This window comes from Lissotriton vulgaris, unplaced genomic scaffold (assembly GCF_964263255.1).
Source record: "Lissotriton vulgaris unplaced genomic scaffold, aLisVul1.2 SCAFFOLD_1414, whole genome shotgun sequence".
Lineage (NCBI taxonomy): Eukaryota > Metazoa > Chordata > Amphibia > Caudata > Salamandridae > Lissotriton > Lissotriton vulgaris.
Window position 1 is genome coordinate 340,921 of NW_028253217.1, and position 21,183 is coordinate 362,103.

General features: G+C 44.3%; 1 protein-coding gene and 1 pseudogene across 2 annotated transcripts in view; both read right to left on the reverse strand.

Annotated features, from left to right (window-relative positions):
- Window positions 1–21,183, reverse strand: part of LOC147661118 (numb-like protein) — a 255,441-nt gene that overhangs the window by 16,807 nt on the left and 217,451 nt on the right. For both annotated transcript variants that reach the window (XM_086951320.1, XM_086951319.1), the window contains exons 6-7: window positions 6,197–6,337; window positions 2,985–3,201 (exon numbers count right to left, since the gene is read on the reverse strand). In XM_086951320.1, the coding sequence (XP_086807446.1) occupies window positions 2,985–3,201; window positions 6,197–6,337 (358 nt within the window). The remainder of the gene's footprint in view (window positions 1–2,984; window positions 3,202–6,196; window positions 6,338–21,183) is intronic.
- On the reverse strand, window positions 9,966–15,013 carry LOC147661119 (uncharacterized; annotated as a pseudogene).

A 21,183-nucleotide genomic window follows, 5' to 3' on the forward strand; every position in this document is an offset into this window, starting at 1 on the left:
TTGGCAGAGATTTCCTTGTGGTAAAGTACATGACTTTAATTAATCATATACAATAAAAAATGTACTTACTTGTGGTAAAGTACAGGAAAAAATAATACAGTATACCAAATATTAAATATATATATTAAATACTTTAATGTAAAATAAATATGAAAAATAATGACAAATAAAGGTGGCAGCCTTTGTAGGAGTGTATTTTATCACTTTTAAGCTATTTAATATATAATCATGAATTATCAAGGAGCTTTAACCATGATATTACACAAGATATTTTTATGTCAAAATATGTTCAAACTTTTTATATAGTTCACCTCTATGTATTTTTAGAACTGTCTTTCATAATTTTAACTCGAAATAAAGATTTTTGACTGACTGACAAATAATTATTAACCAATAGCTTATAACATAAAACGTTACAGAGCATTAACTCATCAAATGAAATATTAATATAATAATCTAATTTTTATCACCATTAAAAAAAATATATCCTCACTAGTATTTTACTATTTAATTAATTAGTAAATATAATTAAAGTTGTGTTATATAGTTGTGTACAATAATTTGATGTTTCTATTAAAAGGTTAATTGTTTAAAAAGGTAAATATAAATTTCGAAAATAATCTACCTTGACCGATGGCTAACTTTGCTGCACTCCACAGGGAAAAGGTTGGAGACTTCAATAATTCTGCGCTGCTATGTAAGGTGAAGTCCTACTGCTTATAATCAAGGAACTAGAGGTTGTTAAACAGGACTCCACCATAACCCTGCTTTCCTCACTAGGCCTGCAATGCGCTGCATTCCCCTCCCCCTTCTGGAACACAACCGGCTCCGCCTCTACCCACTGCCGCTTCCAACTAAACTCTTTGGACACCTGCTAGTGCCCCACTGTAGCTTAGAGACTCGGACCCCAACAAAAATAGCCCCCCTCTATCTATAAGATGTACGTTGCACCACATTACCCTCTCTTCAGACTGCTACATCATGCCACACCCAAGAGGATTCTACATAGTCTTCCGAATCAACCACCTTGTCTTGCCAGCCTACCATCTCCACTTCGGTCCCCAAACCATAGTTTTCCTGTACCCTTCCCTTTCTTCCCCCACCCTGTTCCATAGGATATCGCTGTCTTCTCAAATACACTATCAGTGAAAAAACACTATGCATAGCGATTGTTTGTATTTTCCTCAGTTGTTACTATTAAATTAATAAAAAGCATTACAAATAAATTTCAAGTTAATCTAACCTTTTCATACTAGAAAACAATGATGTTTAATTTAAAAGTCGAAAAAATGTGCATTATTTCCTATGATGTGTTGTCTTAAGTCCTGGCCCTCATTTTCTATCAGAGTAAGTTGCAGTGCCTGTTATTGGCCATGTGTGGTACTTAATTTACTTCCAAACTGAGCTGGAGTAAATTTAATACTGTTTTGGGACCTTTATGGCTATAGTAACTTTAGAAATGTAGTTTGTGAACAGCAATGGGCTTACTCTTTTGTGGGTGGGTGTTTGCATTAGTATGTCCCTCCATAAACTTCTCCGTATCCCTCCCCGAATCCCCAACCAGTTTAGGAGTAACCAATACTCATTTTCCAGCCACTCCCCAGGTTCCTTCCACATTTACTATTGAAAGGATTCCAACATGTACTGAGATCTCCACACAAGTGGCATATACACCTGCACAGAATAGACCGGTGCAGCAAAGGTCTCTGCACATAGGTTAGTGAATAGCATTTTGTAGTACGCGAGTAGTACTAATCTTGTACTATTCACGTACTACAAAATGCAGTTTGTAAATCCGACTCTACAAGTTTGCTCAGACATGAGATCAGTGACATTTGAAAAAAAGAAATACTGTGTTGAAAGAACAATTGAACGACTTTTCAAATGAGATTTCCCAACGATGAAAAGAAAACACTGAAAGCACAGAGGAAAACCAGTCACATATGTCCTCTGTGGCACCCAACATACATTTTGATCAGGTAGACCACTGAGTACTTCCAGCCAACTTGGTCAACTCACGGTTCAGCTCAGCTTATTCCTTGCACACCAGCCTTTACCACTGGCCAATCTTGAGTCCAAATTCACATTTCATTCACTTCCGGCTCACGCTTTGGCCCTTCACATAATATTGTTACAATGTCATTCATCCCTCATAGCACTCTGGCATAACTCACCACTGAACCCAGGATATTTTACCCCCACATCCTGGCTAAACTCCCCCCCCACCCACCATGTCAGTTTGCTTCACTCATAAAACAGGGCAATCGGGCAATAGACTCAGTGCTTGATTTAGCCTTTGGGGAACGGGTTACTCTGTAGCAGACATGACGGACATCTTGTTCGCCATATTAAAAATGCGCTATGTTCTCCCCCCCACCAACATTAGCGCAGAATAGTAGTACACAGGTGCCCCATTAACATTAACAGGTGAACCTCCCTTCGGCGACCAGTATCAAGTTATGGGTCGCTTCCCGCTGATTGCAGACCTGCAGCTCTGCTTGTGGCGCACAATAGCTGGGAAGTCAGGTTTGTCACTCAATTCCCTACACCATGTAGCAGTAACAATTGTCATCAGAGTTGTTATGGATTGTACTACTTCTGTTATATTTGCTAGTTCAGTAACCGTAATGATAAATGCGATAAAAACAGATTAAAACAAAAAAAATAATGTGTTATGTTCTATGACATATATAATACGGTGGACAGAAGATCCGTCACATTGGTGACGCAATAACCAATTAGATAAACTCTACATCAGGCTCCTAGTCTAAATGCTTCACAACAGATATATCTGTAATCCCAACTTCTCGCCTCTCCTTGCTGCTTAGATATTGAGCTTATGTCTGATATTAAGTTCTGACAGGTCTATGGATGGAGGGCATACATATTGGTCAGTAGAGCCTTTAGCGACAGTTTATAACACCAGATTACAAAACAACCTTTTCAGTATCCCACCGAGGTCCTAGTACGGTATATCCCCTTACCTTTGTTTTTGCTCTTCTTCTTATCCTGCAGCTGCCGCATCACCTCCTCCCGCTCTGCTTGCTGGGAGGCAGACGTCACGCGAAAAGAGCCCTCGCGGGCAAAGCTGGTCCGGCTGGCGTCAAAAGAGGCGGTTACACCGCACTCCTTCTCCCGCTTCTGCTTGCGTTCCAGGCAGGCAGCGAAAGCGCAGCCCACAGCATGGCTCAGCCTCTCCCCCTGCAGATCAAAAATCAACGGTCATTAGCCTGATGCGGGTGCCAAGACTTATCTAGCGACGCCACTCAGCCGCTGGGCTTTAGACATCTTGGGGCGGATGCACACCTTTTTAGGGACCCTCATTAAATGCAGAAATAATAAGCATTCTTCAAAGAGAATTGCTAAGCAAACTACCACATCTGTGAAGCAATATTTGATTAGACACAAGGCAGTTCCAGGAACAGTTAAGTAGAAAGTAGTCCTGATGAAGTATCAATCGAAAATACACATTTCTGCCATTTTACAATGCATATTCCTATCATAAATGTCACGGAACTGGGAATCACATTATATATTACTAACTTAAAATAGCCAGATTAATAATTTTATGACCGTATGAACAACAGTCTGGTTCATCAACATGATTCTAGTAATAGGTTTGCTGAATTTTCAATTGAATTGTCGTAGTAAGGAGTATGCCTTCCGAAAAGACCGTGCTGCATCATCGAAGGCTGTGATTAAACAGAGGTCTCTTGCATGCAATGTTTCTTTGGGATTAAGTCCTGAGCCTAAGGATATATGTCCATGCTCCTTACACCAGGTTGCAACAGGATTTAGACTGGTTTTCACACACAACCTTTAAGGGAAACAAAAGTAAAATCCCATCCGACTGTCAACACTCCGTTGGTCCCCTAGTTAGTCCGGCGCTCTACATAGACACCTGTACATGATGTAAAAGTGGCTAGGAAGAGATCCAAGCTCGCAGAAAGAGCATCGTCATGCTGTCTTCCAAAGGCCAATAAAAAAGACACAAACTCCAGGGAGACTAGCCAGAAATTATCCCAAAGTTTCCTGTGTCCCAAACTTCATTAGAACAGCTGTGATTAAACATTTGCAAGAGTAATGCCTTTCAAGCTAGAATGACAACAAAAAGAACAAGCAGTCTGGAAGCTGAGCAAAAAAAAAAGTAACATAAAGGGATGGTCAGAACAGAGGAATACGAAGAAATGCCCATAGAGTTTGGAACATACCACATTTCTGTGGATTGAACAGTCTCTTGTTCAAGATTTAGTGGCTGGGTCTATTCGGAGGTGCAGTAGTGGGCAAAAACACGATGGATTGGAATGCTACTACGTGTGATTGCCAGTGCTTGTAATATTTGCATGATTTCCTTCCATCACCTTTTGTGTGCAAGATCTGGTTCATAAAATCTCCAAACTCTTGGCCATGAATTCTTTTATACATCAAAGCATATGATTTTTCCTACTCTCAAAGGGCTCATTCGCCACCACAAAAAATAAAACTGTTCGGCTGTATTGTACCTTCTCGAGCACGGATTTGTATCCAGTTAAGAGCGGGAAGGACAATGTAAATAGCCAAGTTATTTCAAATGTAGCCGTTAGTACCAGCATTGTGATCCTAAATTCAGAAATTACATGATTTAATATCACAAACCCACTTCTAATTTTTTTTTATTATTGTGAACTTGCTCGTGTATATCCTTTCCCTCTTGTGAAATATTACTTAGTTTGGTGCAATATCACGAAGGAGCAAGGCTGCCCCACAGGCAGGGAGCAGGCGTTCAAGGACCGGAATGCCATGTAAATTGTTGTATTCACACACTTTTCCAAGGTGCATTCCCACCCTGAATACAGTCAGAGCTATAATCCTATCAGGGATAGTGCACCGTTAATCCCTTCCCAACACCAATTCAAAGTTTGGATTAAAAAGATTTACTTTATTGTTCCGTTTAAATCAAATTCTATAAGTAATGGATCCTATTTCCTACCCCAGAGGCCCATCTAGATCTATGCAAAACCAATACCACACAAAGGTATATGACTTCTTAAAGTCAGGTATAGTCTATAAAACATCTACAGGTGATGGGAAGAAAAAAGACATAGCAAGTAATGCACAGATCAGGTACAAAGGCCACCCTTTGGGACTGAATACACAGGACGAGCACAGACCTCGATGTCTTGACAATCAGATGGAAAACAAGCATTTGCAACCCCACAGGTGTCGCTTTCCTGACCTATTGGCTTTGCCAATGCTTTTTAATAATACAGTGCAACATCGTCAAGCCTACGGAATGGCATGGGCACCATGTTTGCCACCTGGAGCAGCCCGAGAACAAAAAGCAACTGCAGGGCCCTTCGAAACGTAAAAAATAAAATATTTAAAGGGCTTGGAGGCGGTGGGTACAACAAAGGAGTTGGCGGAGGAAGAAAAGGACAAGCTTTAGGCAGGTGGGTGGGGTGAGGGGAATAAATGGCAAAAAAGCAGGCTAGGGAAAGGAATGGGCAGAGTAGGGCGGAGGGAGCAACACGGTGTGTTTTAATGGTAATGACAGAAACAGCACATGAAGGAGACAGCAAGTATGGAGTGAAGACAGCAATGCCAGGAGCGCACAGGGGCAGGTATTCAGGGCCAGACTGGAAACCAAAACCGGCACTGGCAAAGTGCTCGGCCAGCCCCCCGGTGGTTGAGGGTGTGGCCGAGCTGTTTGGCAGGGCCGGTTTCTGACGATTTTGTTACAGGGGCCGATATTGCAGCTATGCTGCAAAAACGGCCCCCCAGGGGCCGAAAACCAGCCCCCACCATGGCGGCCCACCGGGGAAATGCCTAATGCCCACTATGGCCATTCCAGTTCTGCAGGCATTGGAGAGGACTCAGCAGTACACCAAGGAGTAAGAAAACACATGCACTCTCATGGAGTGCTCAAAGCAAAAGGACATAATAGCTCCCTGAGTGCGAGGAGTGCAAAGTTACAACTCATCCAATCAAAAGTGTGGCAAAGAGGCTATGTTCCATGGGAGGGACAAACAAAAGAAGAAGAAGAAAAGCTACCGAATAAGAAGCAAGCAAAAAAGAGTGGCAAGAAAGCCAACCAGTAGTAAGCAAGCATGGCTTGCCATAGGTCTTTAGCAGACAGACAGCTAAAGGCTGCCTGTTGGCGAGAATAAAACACAGTACACCAACAGAGGTTTGTTAAACTTGCAGAGAAAATACTCACAGAGTCCTTCAGAGCCATGAAGCAGTGGCAGATCCAACGTCGGGTAGTCCCGTCCCGGCAGATGTAGGAGAAGGCCTTGTCAAAGTTCCGGTCTGGTGCACAGAAGGACACTTTCTCAATCGTCTGGTCCACTATCAGATCCTGAAAAAGTCAGATCCTTACATCAGAAGATGACTTTCAGAGATGTGATTTTGTCTGTGCTTGAAAGTGAGTCCAGACCTTCCTGGATTTACCAACATGGTCAGCTACACGATGAGCAGCCCGAAAAATATATTGAGTCAGCAAACCACAAGAAAGTTTCCCGGTCCCTTCAGAAGCCCGTGCTTGCTTCTCATATGAATACAGTTAGGCAGACCAGCAACAAATGGAAAGAAAATAGACAATTCTGGCCAACATAGTCTGTGGTAAGATCCAGATGACTTCTGCACATCCTAATTAAGGCAGTGATTTCATCATATGGCTTCCTGCCCAGAGCAACGGGAAAAAATAGGAACACAATTTGGCCACTGGATGAACCCACCCAGCAATTGATGTAACCAGGGAAAATAAAAATAGACCACACTTCTGTGCCTAGAAATTAATGTTGTGTCACTTTCGCACTTCTACCATTCCGAATCTAAAGCATTGCTTTGTTTGAGGTCAGAGATATGGGATATTCATGAGACACCTACATTGTTATGAAAGTCACGGTGAATAAACAAGTTATTTAAAAAAAAAAAAAGATTGCATGAAATAGCAAACATGTAAGAGTGCATGAGGAGAGCGGCAGAGATCTTACAAGCATGAGAAAGAGCGCAAGGCAATTTTTACAACTTAACGCTGTTAACGGAATCACCTTCGGGTGCACTAATGAGGAACTGATTTAGTCATGATAGGATGTCTCATCTAGCAAGGCATAGGTTTTCCCTGCTACTTTAAATTTCCTGTAACCTGTACTTGGACTGGCTGAAGATAAATTTACAGAAAGGAATTGATGGGGGCCAATGGCCGTCAGGTCGGCGGTGACAAGCCTTGAATCTAAGGTACTGGCCACATTATCTGCAGCCGAAACCATGGGAAGGGAAAAAAACACACACAGTCACTCTACTATGGAAGTAAAGGAATGAATCAAGTGCAGGGTTTGAAGTTTTCAAAAGCCAATTTTTTAAGTCCTCATTAAAAGGAGCATTTGAGAGGCGTCACAGTAAGCAAGCACCATAACGAGGCACCTAGCCTTGAGGAGGTCGCGGACCCCTCTTCATGACTCACATTGCCGACAGACAATGGTGGGATTAGGCCGGGCTCCAGCCTCTTACCACTGCAGGGACCCCTTTTAAATTGCAGCCAGTAACACAGGAGCCAACCACGAAGGAGAATGATCGAATGTGTCCCTTCTAATCCAAAAGACAAAGGGATTTTATGGGCCGTAAAGCACGTGACCGTTCCTACCCCCTGCCCAGACAGAACCCCCTTAGCCTAGCAGACTAGCAAGGGCACAAAAGCAGCACAAAAGTCTTACAGAGGGAGGTGGATGGGGGCACCCAGGAACTGCTGAGCAAGAAGTTCTTCCAAAGGGACAACAAAACCACACTCCCTTTCTCACACCCCTTACTCATAGGGCCCTGGCGCGTCCCTACCCACAACTCCTTTCTCCAGCTCTGGCGCAGGCGGACTCACTTCATACGGCTCCAGACCGCAGGAAAGATGAAAAACCAGAAGAGAAATCTCCCAGCAACGCTGAAGAGTGGTCTGCATTGTTTCTGGCGGGGTGGCGAGAAGGCCGGGACCCCCTACAGTTGGATAGACGCCCTCACCTCTGTTGTGGAGAGAGTTGGAGGAGAGAGCTAATCCTTAGAGGCTCTCCCATCTCTTCTTGTTGCTTTGAGAGCGATTGCACGAATCTGTGTAAATTCTGAATATACTGCTGTTTGCTGTTGCTAAGAAAGAAGCTTTTAGTCCCTAGGGTGGCAAGTGAAATATCGCTAAGTGGAACAGTGTTCAATAGTTAAAGTAACACTAAAAAATGCCAGTACTTCATCATGTTTTGAAATTATTTTTGGGGGTGAAGTGTGGGCGGTCAGGAAGGAAGATTTTTGTGAATCATCTAAAGGGTCCCAAACGACTTTAATTTTTTTTCCTCCTTTACACTGGACAGAACTCTGTTGCAGGCGCACAACTCAACAAAGCTCAGATAGAACCAGTGGGCTTTTTATTACTGAACTGTGCAATTCTATTCAGGTTCTTTATGTATATTCTGCAAATAAGAGAAAGAATGGAAGAAAAGCTTATACCACATCATTCGGCAAGAGTGAAATTCAAGTTTCAAAAAACAACATGGATCAATTTCCTTTACAATAAGTTTTCAAAGTACATGATTCATTCACTGCCTAGGTGTTCCTTCACAATGTTAGACCAGAATTTCACCTTTTGCACAGACCGAAAGATTGCCTCTTCAACTGTTCAACTTCGACAGCAAATAAAAGTATGAATCTTTAGCAACTAATACAACAGTAAAGCAAAATAGAAACAAAAATGAAAGAACATACATTTACAGTAACGTGGCACAACATAAAAAACACACTTTAAAGATCACTCCAGATCATTTCTCTTCCAACACTTAGGTCATTAAGCCTACAATGCATGACCTGGCCACACGTCTGGGGGTGGGAGCCAGGAGCTGTGGAGTGTGAATAGCTGTTAGACCTATCTCAATGTTGCTAAAAATCTCATCTCATCCATGCCAGGATCTGATTTTAACCCTGATTGATCATTCTTTGCGCGAGATGTAAGGATCAAGGCACTGGCTGTCTCACTTCTCATCCCTTGATCACCCTATAAGATTCCCAGAGCTTCTTGCTGTTTCAGTTGACGCATAATATGAGGCGTTTATTATCATTTATGAATGAAAGCGTAGCTGACTTCCCTCTTACTTAGCATTGTTACCAGTTTGTCGGTAGACTTCCGTCCAATAGTAGCCATTCAGACTGGTTTGGTTCTTCCAGTACAAAGAAGCAACATATTTCCAAACTCAGATGGACAGCAGCGGTCATGCTGAACAATCCTACTAGGTCATTAAATGGCAAGTCTGCCCTTGTAAGTCTCAGATCCTTTCCATGACCCTCTATTACAGTTCTGAAATTTTAAGCAAAGTGGTCAAATGTAATAGTAGGGCAACACTTTCACACTCTCCAGCACCTTTAGGAACTATCTCGAAAATTGCAGAGACCATCATCATAAACTGATTAATAAAGCTGAATTCTATAATGTCCACTACTTTTAAAATGTCTACTGATGAAAAAAAGATGTTCCATCTATGTGATGTTTTATAATCAACGGCGGACCTCATTGGGGGTATAGGGCATTTCCTCACCTCACCCTGACATACATTTAGATCTAATGCGTATATGAGGTTTTTCCTAGTCCTAGTGAACTCGGAGAATCAGGCAGAATAGAACATTTTCCAGTAGTAATTGTCTTATGTTTCAGTGTGTCCTTAAATCAGGGTGTGTAAAGCCCTTGGAGACTCTTGGGACACCCATAACTGATGAGGTGTCCAGCGTTGTTCCTTTATGGCAAGATCTAGGCCATATTAAAAAAAAAAGAAAATCACTCCTCTTACGGACATTTCTCTCCTTGTGGCTGCTCCTCATTAAACTAATATTGAGGAGTACAACTTTCCCCTCCCACCAGATCTGATCTTTCACTTCCTTATCCATTCTTCTTCTCTGGTCACTACGTTTTTCAAGTTACACCTGCGTTCTCCATTATTCAGAACATCAACTGTTCCAGATCACCCTTCTCCCTTTGGAGAGCAGTCATTCTTGTCCTTTTTGTATTTCCAGGCGGCTGCAGTTGCCAGTGCCTCCATTCGCTCTTCAGTCTTCTCTGTGTTGGTTTCCAGGCAAGATTCTTAGGAAAACAGTTTGTCAATGAAGTTATTCAGCCATTTGTCCACTGATGCCTTTGTTGTCCAAGCAGCGTTGTCATATTTTACCCGTGAGGGGCATTTCTTCGGTATGCCTGCCAAACAGAGATTTGTAAAGTGCAACAGGTACTCCGAAAAGAGTCCCAGTGCTCGACTCACAGGAAAAAGTTATACCTGAGCAAAAAGCCAGGTTTTCAACATTTTCCTAAAAATCTGATTAGACTCCACAAGGCGAAGAGGAAGATTATTCCAAGCAGAAGGCACAAGAAAAGAAAAGGAGTGCGCCACTTTCCAGGCACAACTGATCCTTGACACCTCTGCCAGGGTAGGTTTGGAGGAGCAGAGTTCCCTATTGGGAAAGTAAAAAAAATTCTTGTTACAAGATACTGAGGAAGGCTCTAAAGCTCAGTATCAATTTCTTGAATAGAATCTGTTTCTTAACTGGGAGCCAGTGTAAGGGACGGAAGATACGGGGAAACCCTCGTTTTGAAAGGAAGATTATGAAGAAGCTGTGCCGCTGTATTTTATACAACTTGCAGCCTTTTATTAAGTCGTCTGGCATGCCCAAGTATATAACATTGGCATGCTCCAGCCTTGAAGTAATTAAGGGCTGGACACTATTTTCCTGTCCAGTAAGGAAAGGAAATGCAGAAATGTAATGTGTATCTAAAGTTAGATATGTTGTGTTACTTTGAAATGCCACTTCATATGCTTTCAGCCTTTTCCTTCTTGATCACCATGGATGAGGGAGCAGCACCACATTAAAACACACAAAAGGCGATGGGAGGCTGCTTGCAATAAGTCTGACCACTGGCAATAGCTCGGGTAGTGCCCCAACACATCGTTCTCTAGCTCACCTCACCACCCCTGTTTGGAAATCAGTCTTGACCCCGTTCCTCATGGGAACAATCCAGTCTGAACTGCCAGGCCAGGACCTTCCTCAATCGGAACCCAAGCAACCCAGGACGTATCAGCTGGGTACAGCTTGGCCCCAGTGACTCACTGAGCTCGGGACCCATGTCTGGACATACCGATCCCACAGACTGCTGATGAGCCCATAACTAGGGTGAAACTGGTCCAGAGTTGCTTGTTCCAGGTTCGGGGAGGACCTGGCTTGGCAGTTCGAGCTGGACGTTCCCAAGGGAAGGGTCAAGACTGATATACTTTATACACTGACAAGGATTAGAGTGCAGCAGAGTTGATGGTTTCCACCTAAAACAGTTTCATCAAGGATCTATTACAAGGATTTGAATGTTGCACTGCATTGGTCACATATACATTGACACGGCTAGTCATGCCTCTTCTCTTCACACAGGTGTTGAATTAATTCCAAACGTCTTCAAATGTATTCACACTGTCGTGTGCTACTGCCACAGGCTCCTCCATGTCGCAGAGTGACCTTATTTTGTTCCACCAAAGATTTAACAATGGAGGATTCGCCTGTTTTCAAAACTGAGTACCTAATAATTAGAGCGCCAGGTTTGATGGTATTTATTTTTTTGACATTTCTGTCTGTACTTATTTTTGCTAATTTTATCTGTATTATTCCATATTTATTTTGGGTTTTGTGGAAAAATTAAGCTGAAATGAGTACATTTCCATGTTTATTTAACCAATAAATATATACTCAGGCTTGAATGCCTGCAAGATTTCAGTGATATGAACACCCGCAGAAGATAAATCAATGCACTTATATGAAAATATGCACGATTCAGTATCAACCTTGTGCATATCTACTTGTGTTAAAGCCTCTATACTAAAAATCTTTTTTTTTTTTAACACCCTCACCTATGTTATGTTATGTTATGTTAATAGTTTTTATAAGGCGCGCAGCTGCCCCAGCCAAGGGGCGTCCCGGCGCCTGATCAGGTACCACAACATAACAAATCGATGCTGGGGAAAGAGAAGAAGGAATCATTCAGCAATTGGGAACAAAAAAGTTTTTATGGCGCGCCTAAAGGGAGTAAGGCTGTTCAAGGCTCGAATATGGACAGGGAGAGAATTCCACAATCCTGCCGCTAATACTCGAAAGGAGCGGCCTCCCATCCTACTCAGTCTAAACCGCGTATTAACCGCCAGATGGAGAGATTCCGATCTAAGAGACCGCGTAGGGACATATGAGGAGACAAGCTTAGCGAGGGCTGGAGGAGAGGAGAGCTTCAAGATTTTAAATGTCAGGCAGAGAGCCTTAAATTTAATTCTCTGTCTGACCGGCAGCCAGTGGAGAGAGGTCAAAACTGCAGAGACAGAGCACTGTCTAGGAAGGCCAACGATGGCACGTGCCGCGGCATTCTGCACCCTTTGCAGTCTAGTAGCCTCCGCCTGATTCACTCCGAGCAGCAGCGCACTCCCATAGTCCAGCCGCGAAATAATGGAGGCTTGGACCACCAGTTGCCGAGTAGGGGGGTCGAAGAATTTGAGGACCGGTCTCAGCCCTCGCAGAATACCATAACAGGTAGCTGCAACCTTCTTCGTATGGCTGGTGAAGGAGAGTGTAGGATCCAGCCAGACCCCCAAGTTCTTAACTTCGGCAGCTGCGATGGGAGTCACCCCCAATTCTGGAGGCCACCACTGGTCTCCCCAGAGCTCCGCCTGTTTTCCTAAAATCAGGACCTCGGTTTTTTTGGCATTTAACTGCAGACAGTTAGTTCGCATCCAATTTGCCACGGCTATGAGTCCTGCACGGAATCTGGGAGCGTTCACCTCGGGATCCCCGCTGAGTGTCACCGCCAGCTGCGTGTCGTCGGCATACGATGTCATGGTTAGGCCACATTGTCTGACGACTGCAGCCAGCGGTTTCACATATAGGTTGAACAGAGTGGGGCTCAACGCAGAGCCCTGCGGAACCCCCAGCCCCAGAGGATGGAAAGAGGACTGACCAGGTGGAATAGCCACTTTAAAAAACCGGTCCGAGAGGAAAGAGCGAAACCATTGGAGAGCAGACCCCTCAATTCCCACTTCCTCCAACCGCTGGATCAGAATGTCGTGAGACACCGTGTCAAACGCGGCGCTCAGATCTAACAGGAGGAGCGCCGCTGTTTGCCCAGCATCTAGCACCGTTCGCAAGTGCTCGGTCATAAAGAGCAGTGCAGTTTTGGTGCTGTGTTGTGCACGAAAACCATTCTGGGTCTCGTCTAGAATGTTATTTCGAGAAAGGTGGGCAGACAAGATGGAGTTCACGTGTGCCTCAGTAACCTTAGCGATCCAGGGCAGAAGGGAGATGGGAAGGTAGTTTTCTGGTAATAGGGGGTCAAGGTTAGGCTTCTTTAAAATTGGGCTGACCACTGCCTGCTTCCAGGAAGAGGGGACCACACCCGATGTGAGCGATAAATTGATCAGATCCAGTATAGGCTCACGACATAGGGGAGGAAGGAGTTTGAATAACTCTGGCTTCAGCGGATCTAATGGAGAACCGGATTTAATTTTGAGGCTCAGAGTATCGAAAACCTCGTCAGACATTACTGGCAGGGAGGACAGGGTTTCATGAACCGTAGCCATCACACCAGTTTGCTCAGCACCGGGCACAGATGACATAAATCCTCAATAGATTGCCTGCACTTTCTCCACGAAAAAGGATGCCAGACTTTCACAGTGAGAGTCCGTGCAGATTTCCACTGAGGTGGCCCGTTTCCCCATAAGGTCTTTGAGAACCTTAAAGATTAATTTAGATGGGTTGGGGCTATTCTGAAATTCGAAAGCATAGTGTGCGGCCCGGGTTTGACAGATTGTGCTGTGATAGATCTTAAGCTGGGCAAAATACAAAGATTTCAGGGTTGGATCAAAGGATTTCCTCTACGCCCTCTCAGCTTGCCGGCACGTTCTCTTAAGCTCGGCAAGAGTATCATTATACCATGGGCTGGGAACTTTAGCATGGCATTTCGACCAGCGCATCGGTATAAGAGAGTCAAGGGCGGCTAGGACCCAGTTACGAAACTGCTCATATCCTTGTTCCACATTCAGCAGATTGCCCAGGGGCTGCGCCTCCAAGATCTTAAAAAACTCCTCCAGTTTGAGCTTATGCCAATTTCTTTTAAGGATCAGTCTATCCACAGGTTTAAATTGTGGGTCATCTATAGGGCATGAAACTTTAACCAACAGATGATCAGTCCAGCCTACCACCATCGGGTCAGAAACCGTAGCCCGCTCCAGTGTAGTAAAGAAGGGGTCAAGGATATGACCTCCTATGTGGGTAGGGGAGGTAACTAGTTGGTTCAATTGCATGGCTTCAAGGTCCGCTAGGAAGGTATTAATAGGTGCTGATGACCTCTGATCAAAATGGATATTGAGGTCGCCTACGATGTTAAAATTAGCACATCTTGGAGCTAAAGAGCTGACCACGTCAGCAAGAGCGGCCTTGAAGACAGTGTCGTTCCCTGGCGGGCGTTAAATAAGCATGCCGCTAAGAGTAAACTGATGACTGAAGGCTACCTTAAAAGAAGCGCTCTCACACGCTGGTAAGTCAAGAGCTTTCCATTCAGCCGGAAAGCAAGATTTTATCACCATAGCTATGCCACCCCCTCTAGAAGTGCGGTTAGAGTGAACACTGTGTAGTTGGAAGGGAATGCCAGATTGATTATTGCAGTGTCCGCATCTTGAAGCCAAGTCTCAGTGATGAAGATGAGGTCAGGAGAGTCCATTTCGATCATATCACGTAAGGACTGATGGTGCTTGACCAACAATTTCACGTTCAGACTCCATATGCTAAGTACACGCTCAGAAATATTAGTACGTGTACTTGGGGCATTCCTTTCCACAGAGCGCACCCCGGAGGGGGTATCAAGTGACAAACTGCCACAGGCACAGTCATAAGGGCCCGACAGCGGGTGCACAGGATCATGACCACACACCGAGAGCCTCTCTCTAATTGAAAGAAGAGCGGCGCGATTGTACCTGAGCGTCACAGTATTCTGCATGGTGGTATGATGACTAAGTGCCAGAGTCCAGGCCCCGCTCACGCTTCCTCGACGCGGACGAGCGCAGACGGGCAGGACTCTGGCACGACTCCAGCTAAGCGACGGCGTCCCACAGCGCGGTCCCGCTGCGCGGGAGAGGACGACTTTAAGTAGGTGTCGCAATAAAGAGCTCGAGCGTCGGACGCTCCAAGATGGCGCCCGCCTAAATTTCCACTCACCCAAGCCAAGATGGCGCCCACAAGAGTCCAACCCCGGGACCCGGACCAGCCAAACGGCGGTGCGCTTTCCGAAAATTAAGTGCAGGTAAGGGGACGAGTACCCAGGCAGAGTAATGGTAAAAACAGGGGAGAATCCAAACAAAATAACGAAAATGCAAGTAAGGTAAATTTAAAAACACAGCGCACTGGCAGCGCGACCTGCGCTAAAGCAGCACCTATCAATTCACAGAGCTATTGGCCTGGCAGTCATGGCAGACATTATTTAGAACTACTCAAAAAGCAATCCAATTTCCGTTTTTATCCACATTTAAAAATTAATACAGACAAGAAAATAAATGTGTTCTGTCTGTATTTATATGTAAAAATTCAGTACAAACGGACAACAGGAAGCCTTACTAAAAATCTAGCCACCCAAAACATCTGTGTAATGATCTTACCAATTACAGATCCAAATGGTAGGAACTGCAATCCCCCATGCATTTAACCAAAACCACCAGTAAATTGGGTTCTAATGAAATTACAGTTATATCTTCTGAGATCATAAATATAATGCCCAGGCCTCTGAATCTTTGGACATGTCCACCACCGCCACCGCCCGTGCAGGTAAGAGCAGTGGGGCCGGGTGGGGGGATTTCAGCAGACGACGACGCAAAGGTAAAATTAATTATTTATTTAATTTCCCCTTGTGATCTGTTGAATCACCCCCACCCCACCCCCAACCCGGCTCCACCGCTCTTACCTGCACGGGCGGATCATGGTCCACCACTGGTGAGCCGTGGTTCCTCTTTCAGCACAGCCTCTACAAAAAGTAAACACATACTCCAACCACAGCATTTAATCTGACCGGTGTAAACTCCACTGCATTAGTGTTCTATATGTGTTTTCCTTCTGTTGTGTTCATTGGGAAGATTTTGCATCCCTAGTTAAAATGATGTCCCACATACTTTCCGAGGTCTTCTTGTCCAGATCTGACTCTCATCTTTCCATATATTTATGTTTGACTTGCCCACCCTGGGCAAACAGTATGTACATGTCCGTCATGCCCTTTGAAACACATTACTCAGAAATACGTGTCTTGCATTTTTTTTTATTACTGCCTTTTTCCATAGATTAATGTGATCAGCTCATTAAAGCAACTGGGGTAATCTAAAATTATTAATAGACTGAGAGTAAAAATCTGTTACATTGGCCTCACTGCTCTCGGGAGCCACATCATGAAACACGTTGCCTAGTAACGGCGGGGATGCCTGCGTCCATCTCGGAAACCTGGCGTCTGCTATTCTCGGGGTGAGGAGGAATCGGGATTGTGTATTATAGGTAACACAGTGGACAGATGTGTGTGGCGTTTTGTGACAGAATACCACAATATGTGATAACTTTACTGTTTTAACCACTTTACCCTAGTGTTCTACAAATATCTATAGCTGGATAGATTTAAGAGTCCTTCTGTCTAGGGATCTATGTTTTAGTGGTAATCACAGCATGCAGGGCAGTGAAATAACTGAATAATGGTGTTCTATCAAAAGCCACAGCTTAAGGCAGTGGTCTTCAAACTTCTTAATTTAGCGACCCCTCTGTTAAAAACAAAAAACTCACCCCCTCCTCAATTTTTTCACGTGTCTGCTAAATTGGCAATGTTTAAATACGTCTAAACATATTGCAGTAAAGCTATGTTGCCCTTTTGGACATGCACTCCCAGTCAGGATATAAATAGTGATGGCCCATTATACAGTGGCTTACTGCGGCTCTTGTTTTTAACACTTAAAACAAAGCATGATGCTTCTCTTTACCAGAGACTGGGGCCCCCCACTGAGATCACTTAAAGATCCCCCGCCTCCAGGGCGTTGCAGTCCCACCCTGCAGTTTGTAAACCTCTGGCTTAATGTGAGGCTCCTTCTTACTTCTTGTGAAAAAAGCACGTTTTTGCCATCGGAAATAGCTGGAAACCAGAAGAAGCATTTGCAAATTTGATAACGCCAGTCCATATTGCGCCAATCGAGCAGGCTCACACTCTAGGCATGGAAAAGGGCTCTCCTACACACAGTAGCGGTTTCACCATTAGGGCGTTTGGGCGTTGCCCCACCTATAATTATCAGGCAATTTATTCGAGCGGCGCGTTAATAAAAGTTTTATAAATTAATGCGCCGCTCAAATAAATTGCCCGATAATTATTGCCCTGCGGCCGTGGTGTGTGTCATCGACTTGGACAGTATGCACTGTCTGACACTGGGTGGCGCTGGACTGACTCTGTGCCGGCACAGTGCGCACTCACTGCGCATGTGGTGTTTGCCCGGCAGGGCTTTTTTAACTAGATAACTATGTGGTTTTAAAAAAAACCACCGATTAGGGGTTTGCCTGCCTAATGCAACGTACCCCATTGCTGAAAAAACGAACGACGTTTTTTCAATGCTCAGCCCAATCCTGATGCTACTTTCTTTAGAGAGCAGCTCTCCTCTAAAGAGAGCAGCATCAGGATTGGCTACTACTGTCTCTCGTCATCGGCAAGTTGGCAGCCATCAGTCTAGGCGCCAACGGGACCCCAGAGCAGAGATGGTGCGGACCCGGTCAAGTGAAGACAAGGTAAGTTTTTTATTTTATTTATCCCCACCCCCCTGTGAGCGAGCCGTGACTGTCTAGAAATAAACCGAGGCTAGCCCGAAGCTTTCTAAACTCCGAAAATTGTGTAAATACGTGAGTAGCAATAACATTTTCTTTAACTGCATTTGAAAGCATTTTCAACAAGTAGGAAACTTCAGCAGCCGAACACTTTTCATGCCATCTATGGTAATACCTTCAAGTAAACATAGCTTGAATTCCTTGACTGTAAAAAGCGTAATGTAGCTAGAGATACAGGAGGTGGATAAGTGCTCGCCAGACACGCAGCCATCCACTATTTATTTTTGCATGGTGATGGGTGACTTATTATGTTTTTATGATGAAGGGCGTTCTGAGGTGGCACAACAGTACCAGAATGCGAGAGTACAGTTATATAATACGGGCTGGGGCTAGCAGGGTTTGCGACTGCGAGCTCTAGAGCTGAGTGCGGGAGGCAAGGAGGGGGGTGTGTCAGACCACATTTACAACACTCCCCTCTCCCCGCTGGAAACAACTACCTGCACGCACGGCCGGGACTGCAGTGTGCTGAGCACGAGAGCTCTCGGTGTGCACGCCGTGGGGTGGGGACAGGGGTGAATGAATGGCACTTCAGCGGTGAGGGGTAGAAACAGAGCTCTGGGAAGTCATCCGAATAGTGAAGGAGGGCAGGGCCGTCCTGAATAGAAGCAAAACTCTTGCAGATTAGGTTCAGATCACCCTGGGGAACAGGCAGCGCCCATGGAAGTAGGACAAAACTGTCCGGAGGTCGGGGGCAGGGAGAGCTCTCTGGGATTAGAGTAGAGCACAAAGGTGACTGGCGCGGAGCCCCCTAAAGGGTATGGTGACCTCATGGGTAGGAGCAGAGCAAAACACCTCTGGGGCCGAGAGAGAGCCCGTAGAGCCAGTGCAGAACTCTCTGGGGGGCAGGCAGTGTACGTCTCATGGGGCACAGTATTATTCTATGGGGCAGGTACACATCTCAGGAAGCAGAGCAGTACTCTCGAGTGATAGGAGCATGTCACCACTTTGAAAATCTACCAGCCGCCACTGAATAGTACAGAACTTTTCGCCCCACCACTTTGAAAATCCACCAGCCGCCACTGCCTACACATACAAATATGTGGGAACAATCCCTCCCTTCAGACTTTAAGGTCTGCCACAGTAACTAAGTGCATTATTCGCTGAAGCAGCAACCAAGAGGCACGCAGCAGCTTGCAAATTAACTTGATATTTGCAGTGCGCACCAGCCTGGTTGCGGAAGCGACTAGAAGTCCTTTTATAAATCCATGCTGATTTTGACTAGCTTTTATACTTTTGATGTCCTTGGATTTACACTAGGAACGTAAGTCCTGAATACATATAAATATTTGTTTCTTTCTACTGAATACGCATTTACTGTTTTTGTTGTATTATTTACCTTATCAATTTCAGAAACAGTGTTTAACCCCTTGCATGCTGATGACAGCCCCCGTCCGGAATGCAGCACAGAGGGCGTGTGCTGATGACGGCTGGGGGCCGTCATGAACCCGCCCACTCTTTAGAAGTGCCGCACAGGCGCAGAATCGCAGCCGCACGCAAGGGTTTAAGGTACTACATTTTTTTTATTTTTTATTTTTACTACTGCATATTTTGTTCATGAACAAAATGTTCTTCTATTTTTGGACTGCTTTCTGAAAGTTATTTATTGCTCATGTACTTTTAAAAAACAAAAACATTTTAATAAAGAATTGTGATGAAAAAAAGAACAGCAGTGGACAACCTTGTTGAAGGACTATTGTGGCCAAAATAGTGAGCCGTTGACGCTCCGAGCAACACCTCAGAGTATCAGGCAATGAAATGCCAAAACGTCTTCTTGAACTCTCTCTCAGATTTCTACCAGAGCCAAAGACTAAACAATAACAGTAAATGCAGCTAGCAAAACTCACCATTAATTACCACCAAAGCACAACATGTAAAATACTTCTATACATATTTGTGCATTTGTGAATTGTTATTTTTTTAGAGTGCGGTGCACTCTTCTGCAAACTTCAGAGCTCTATTTTGGCATGTTCGTGTTGGCATTTCTTCATATCTTTGGGTGACGTCAGGATAAAACCCAATAAAGCATTCAGTGGCATACTTTTGACACTCTCTGTTTTTAGATTCTTTTAGTCAGCACCCATTCTGATCTTAACTCCAATTAAGAACTTAAGATGTATCAGACCACCTTGGTTTGTGAATAGATCACACTACTCGTGACAGGCGAATACATGTGGTTCATATCTCCCCCTTCATACAGAAATCTAGATTCTAGCAGAATATGCAGTAAAACTTAGATATAATAAACAAAGCTCTTTCCATTCTTTGCCTTAAAGGCAACATGGAGCCAATGTGTATTGTTTCTTGCGGGAAAATGGAGATATTTGCACAGATACCTGTGCTCTGCCTCACTCTCTTCATTAGTATATGTGTCTGTCTCGCCATCTGGCAGTGTCTGCTTTTTGGTTGAGCCTACCAGACAGCACAAGCTTTCTGATTACAAAAGACATATTTTGGAATTTTCAATAACATACAAGGGCATGGAGCCCGCCCATTGCTTACCATTGGTTGCCTTTCCTGTCACTTATTTGGCTACTTCTTATTAGATTTTGTCAATGTTGTGTTTTCCCTCCCTTGGAGCATAGCCTCTTTACCCATCTTTTTTTTTACATTTGGCTTTTATGCTTTGACTGCTTGCTTATCCGGGAACTACATACTTCTTTTTGCTTAAGCACTCTGAGAGGGCCATCTGTTTTCCAGCTGTCTCCTACATGTGCTTCCCTCCTCCTCTTGCTCTCTCTGCCCATGTGTTTTTCTCCCTCAACCCACAATCCTGTTGCTCTCTTTTGCCTGTGTTGCTTCACCTCGACCCATTCCCAATCTGCTCAACCATTAATTTTTGTTATGCTTTTTTGCACTTCATTTTAAAACAGTGCTTTCACTCTACTTTTTGACGGCTCCATCTTGAAACAGTAAATAAAAAAACATGTCTTTTTGTCGGCTACTGCATACAAGTTCAAAGAATGCACGTACCTACAAAATGAGGCAGTGGCTGCATCATCACAATTTCTTTTTGCCACAATTGCTATACAGTATGCTAGAAAAGAGCAGACAAGACCTATTGGCTTTGCCATGCTTGTTGCATACAGCCATTTGTTTCAACATCTGGCTGTCAGAGTTTGGAGCTTCAAGTACGAGTTCCTTTTCACACTAATGTCCCTCCGACAATCTCTCTGCATTCACCACTCTCCCTGCATTTGTTCCTCAATTCGCTGGTCTGCCTAGCTTCCCTGCTCTGCTTGTGCCAGTGTCTAGCGCTTCCTGGATTTTACTGTCACT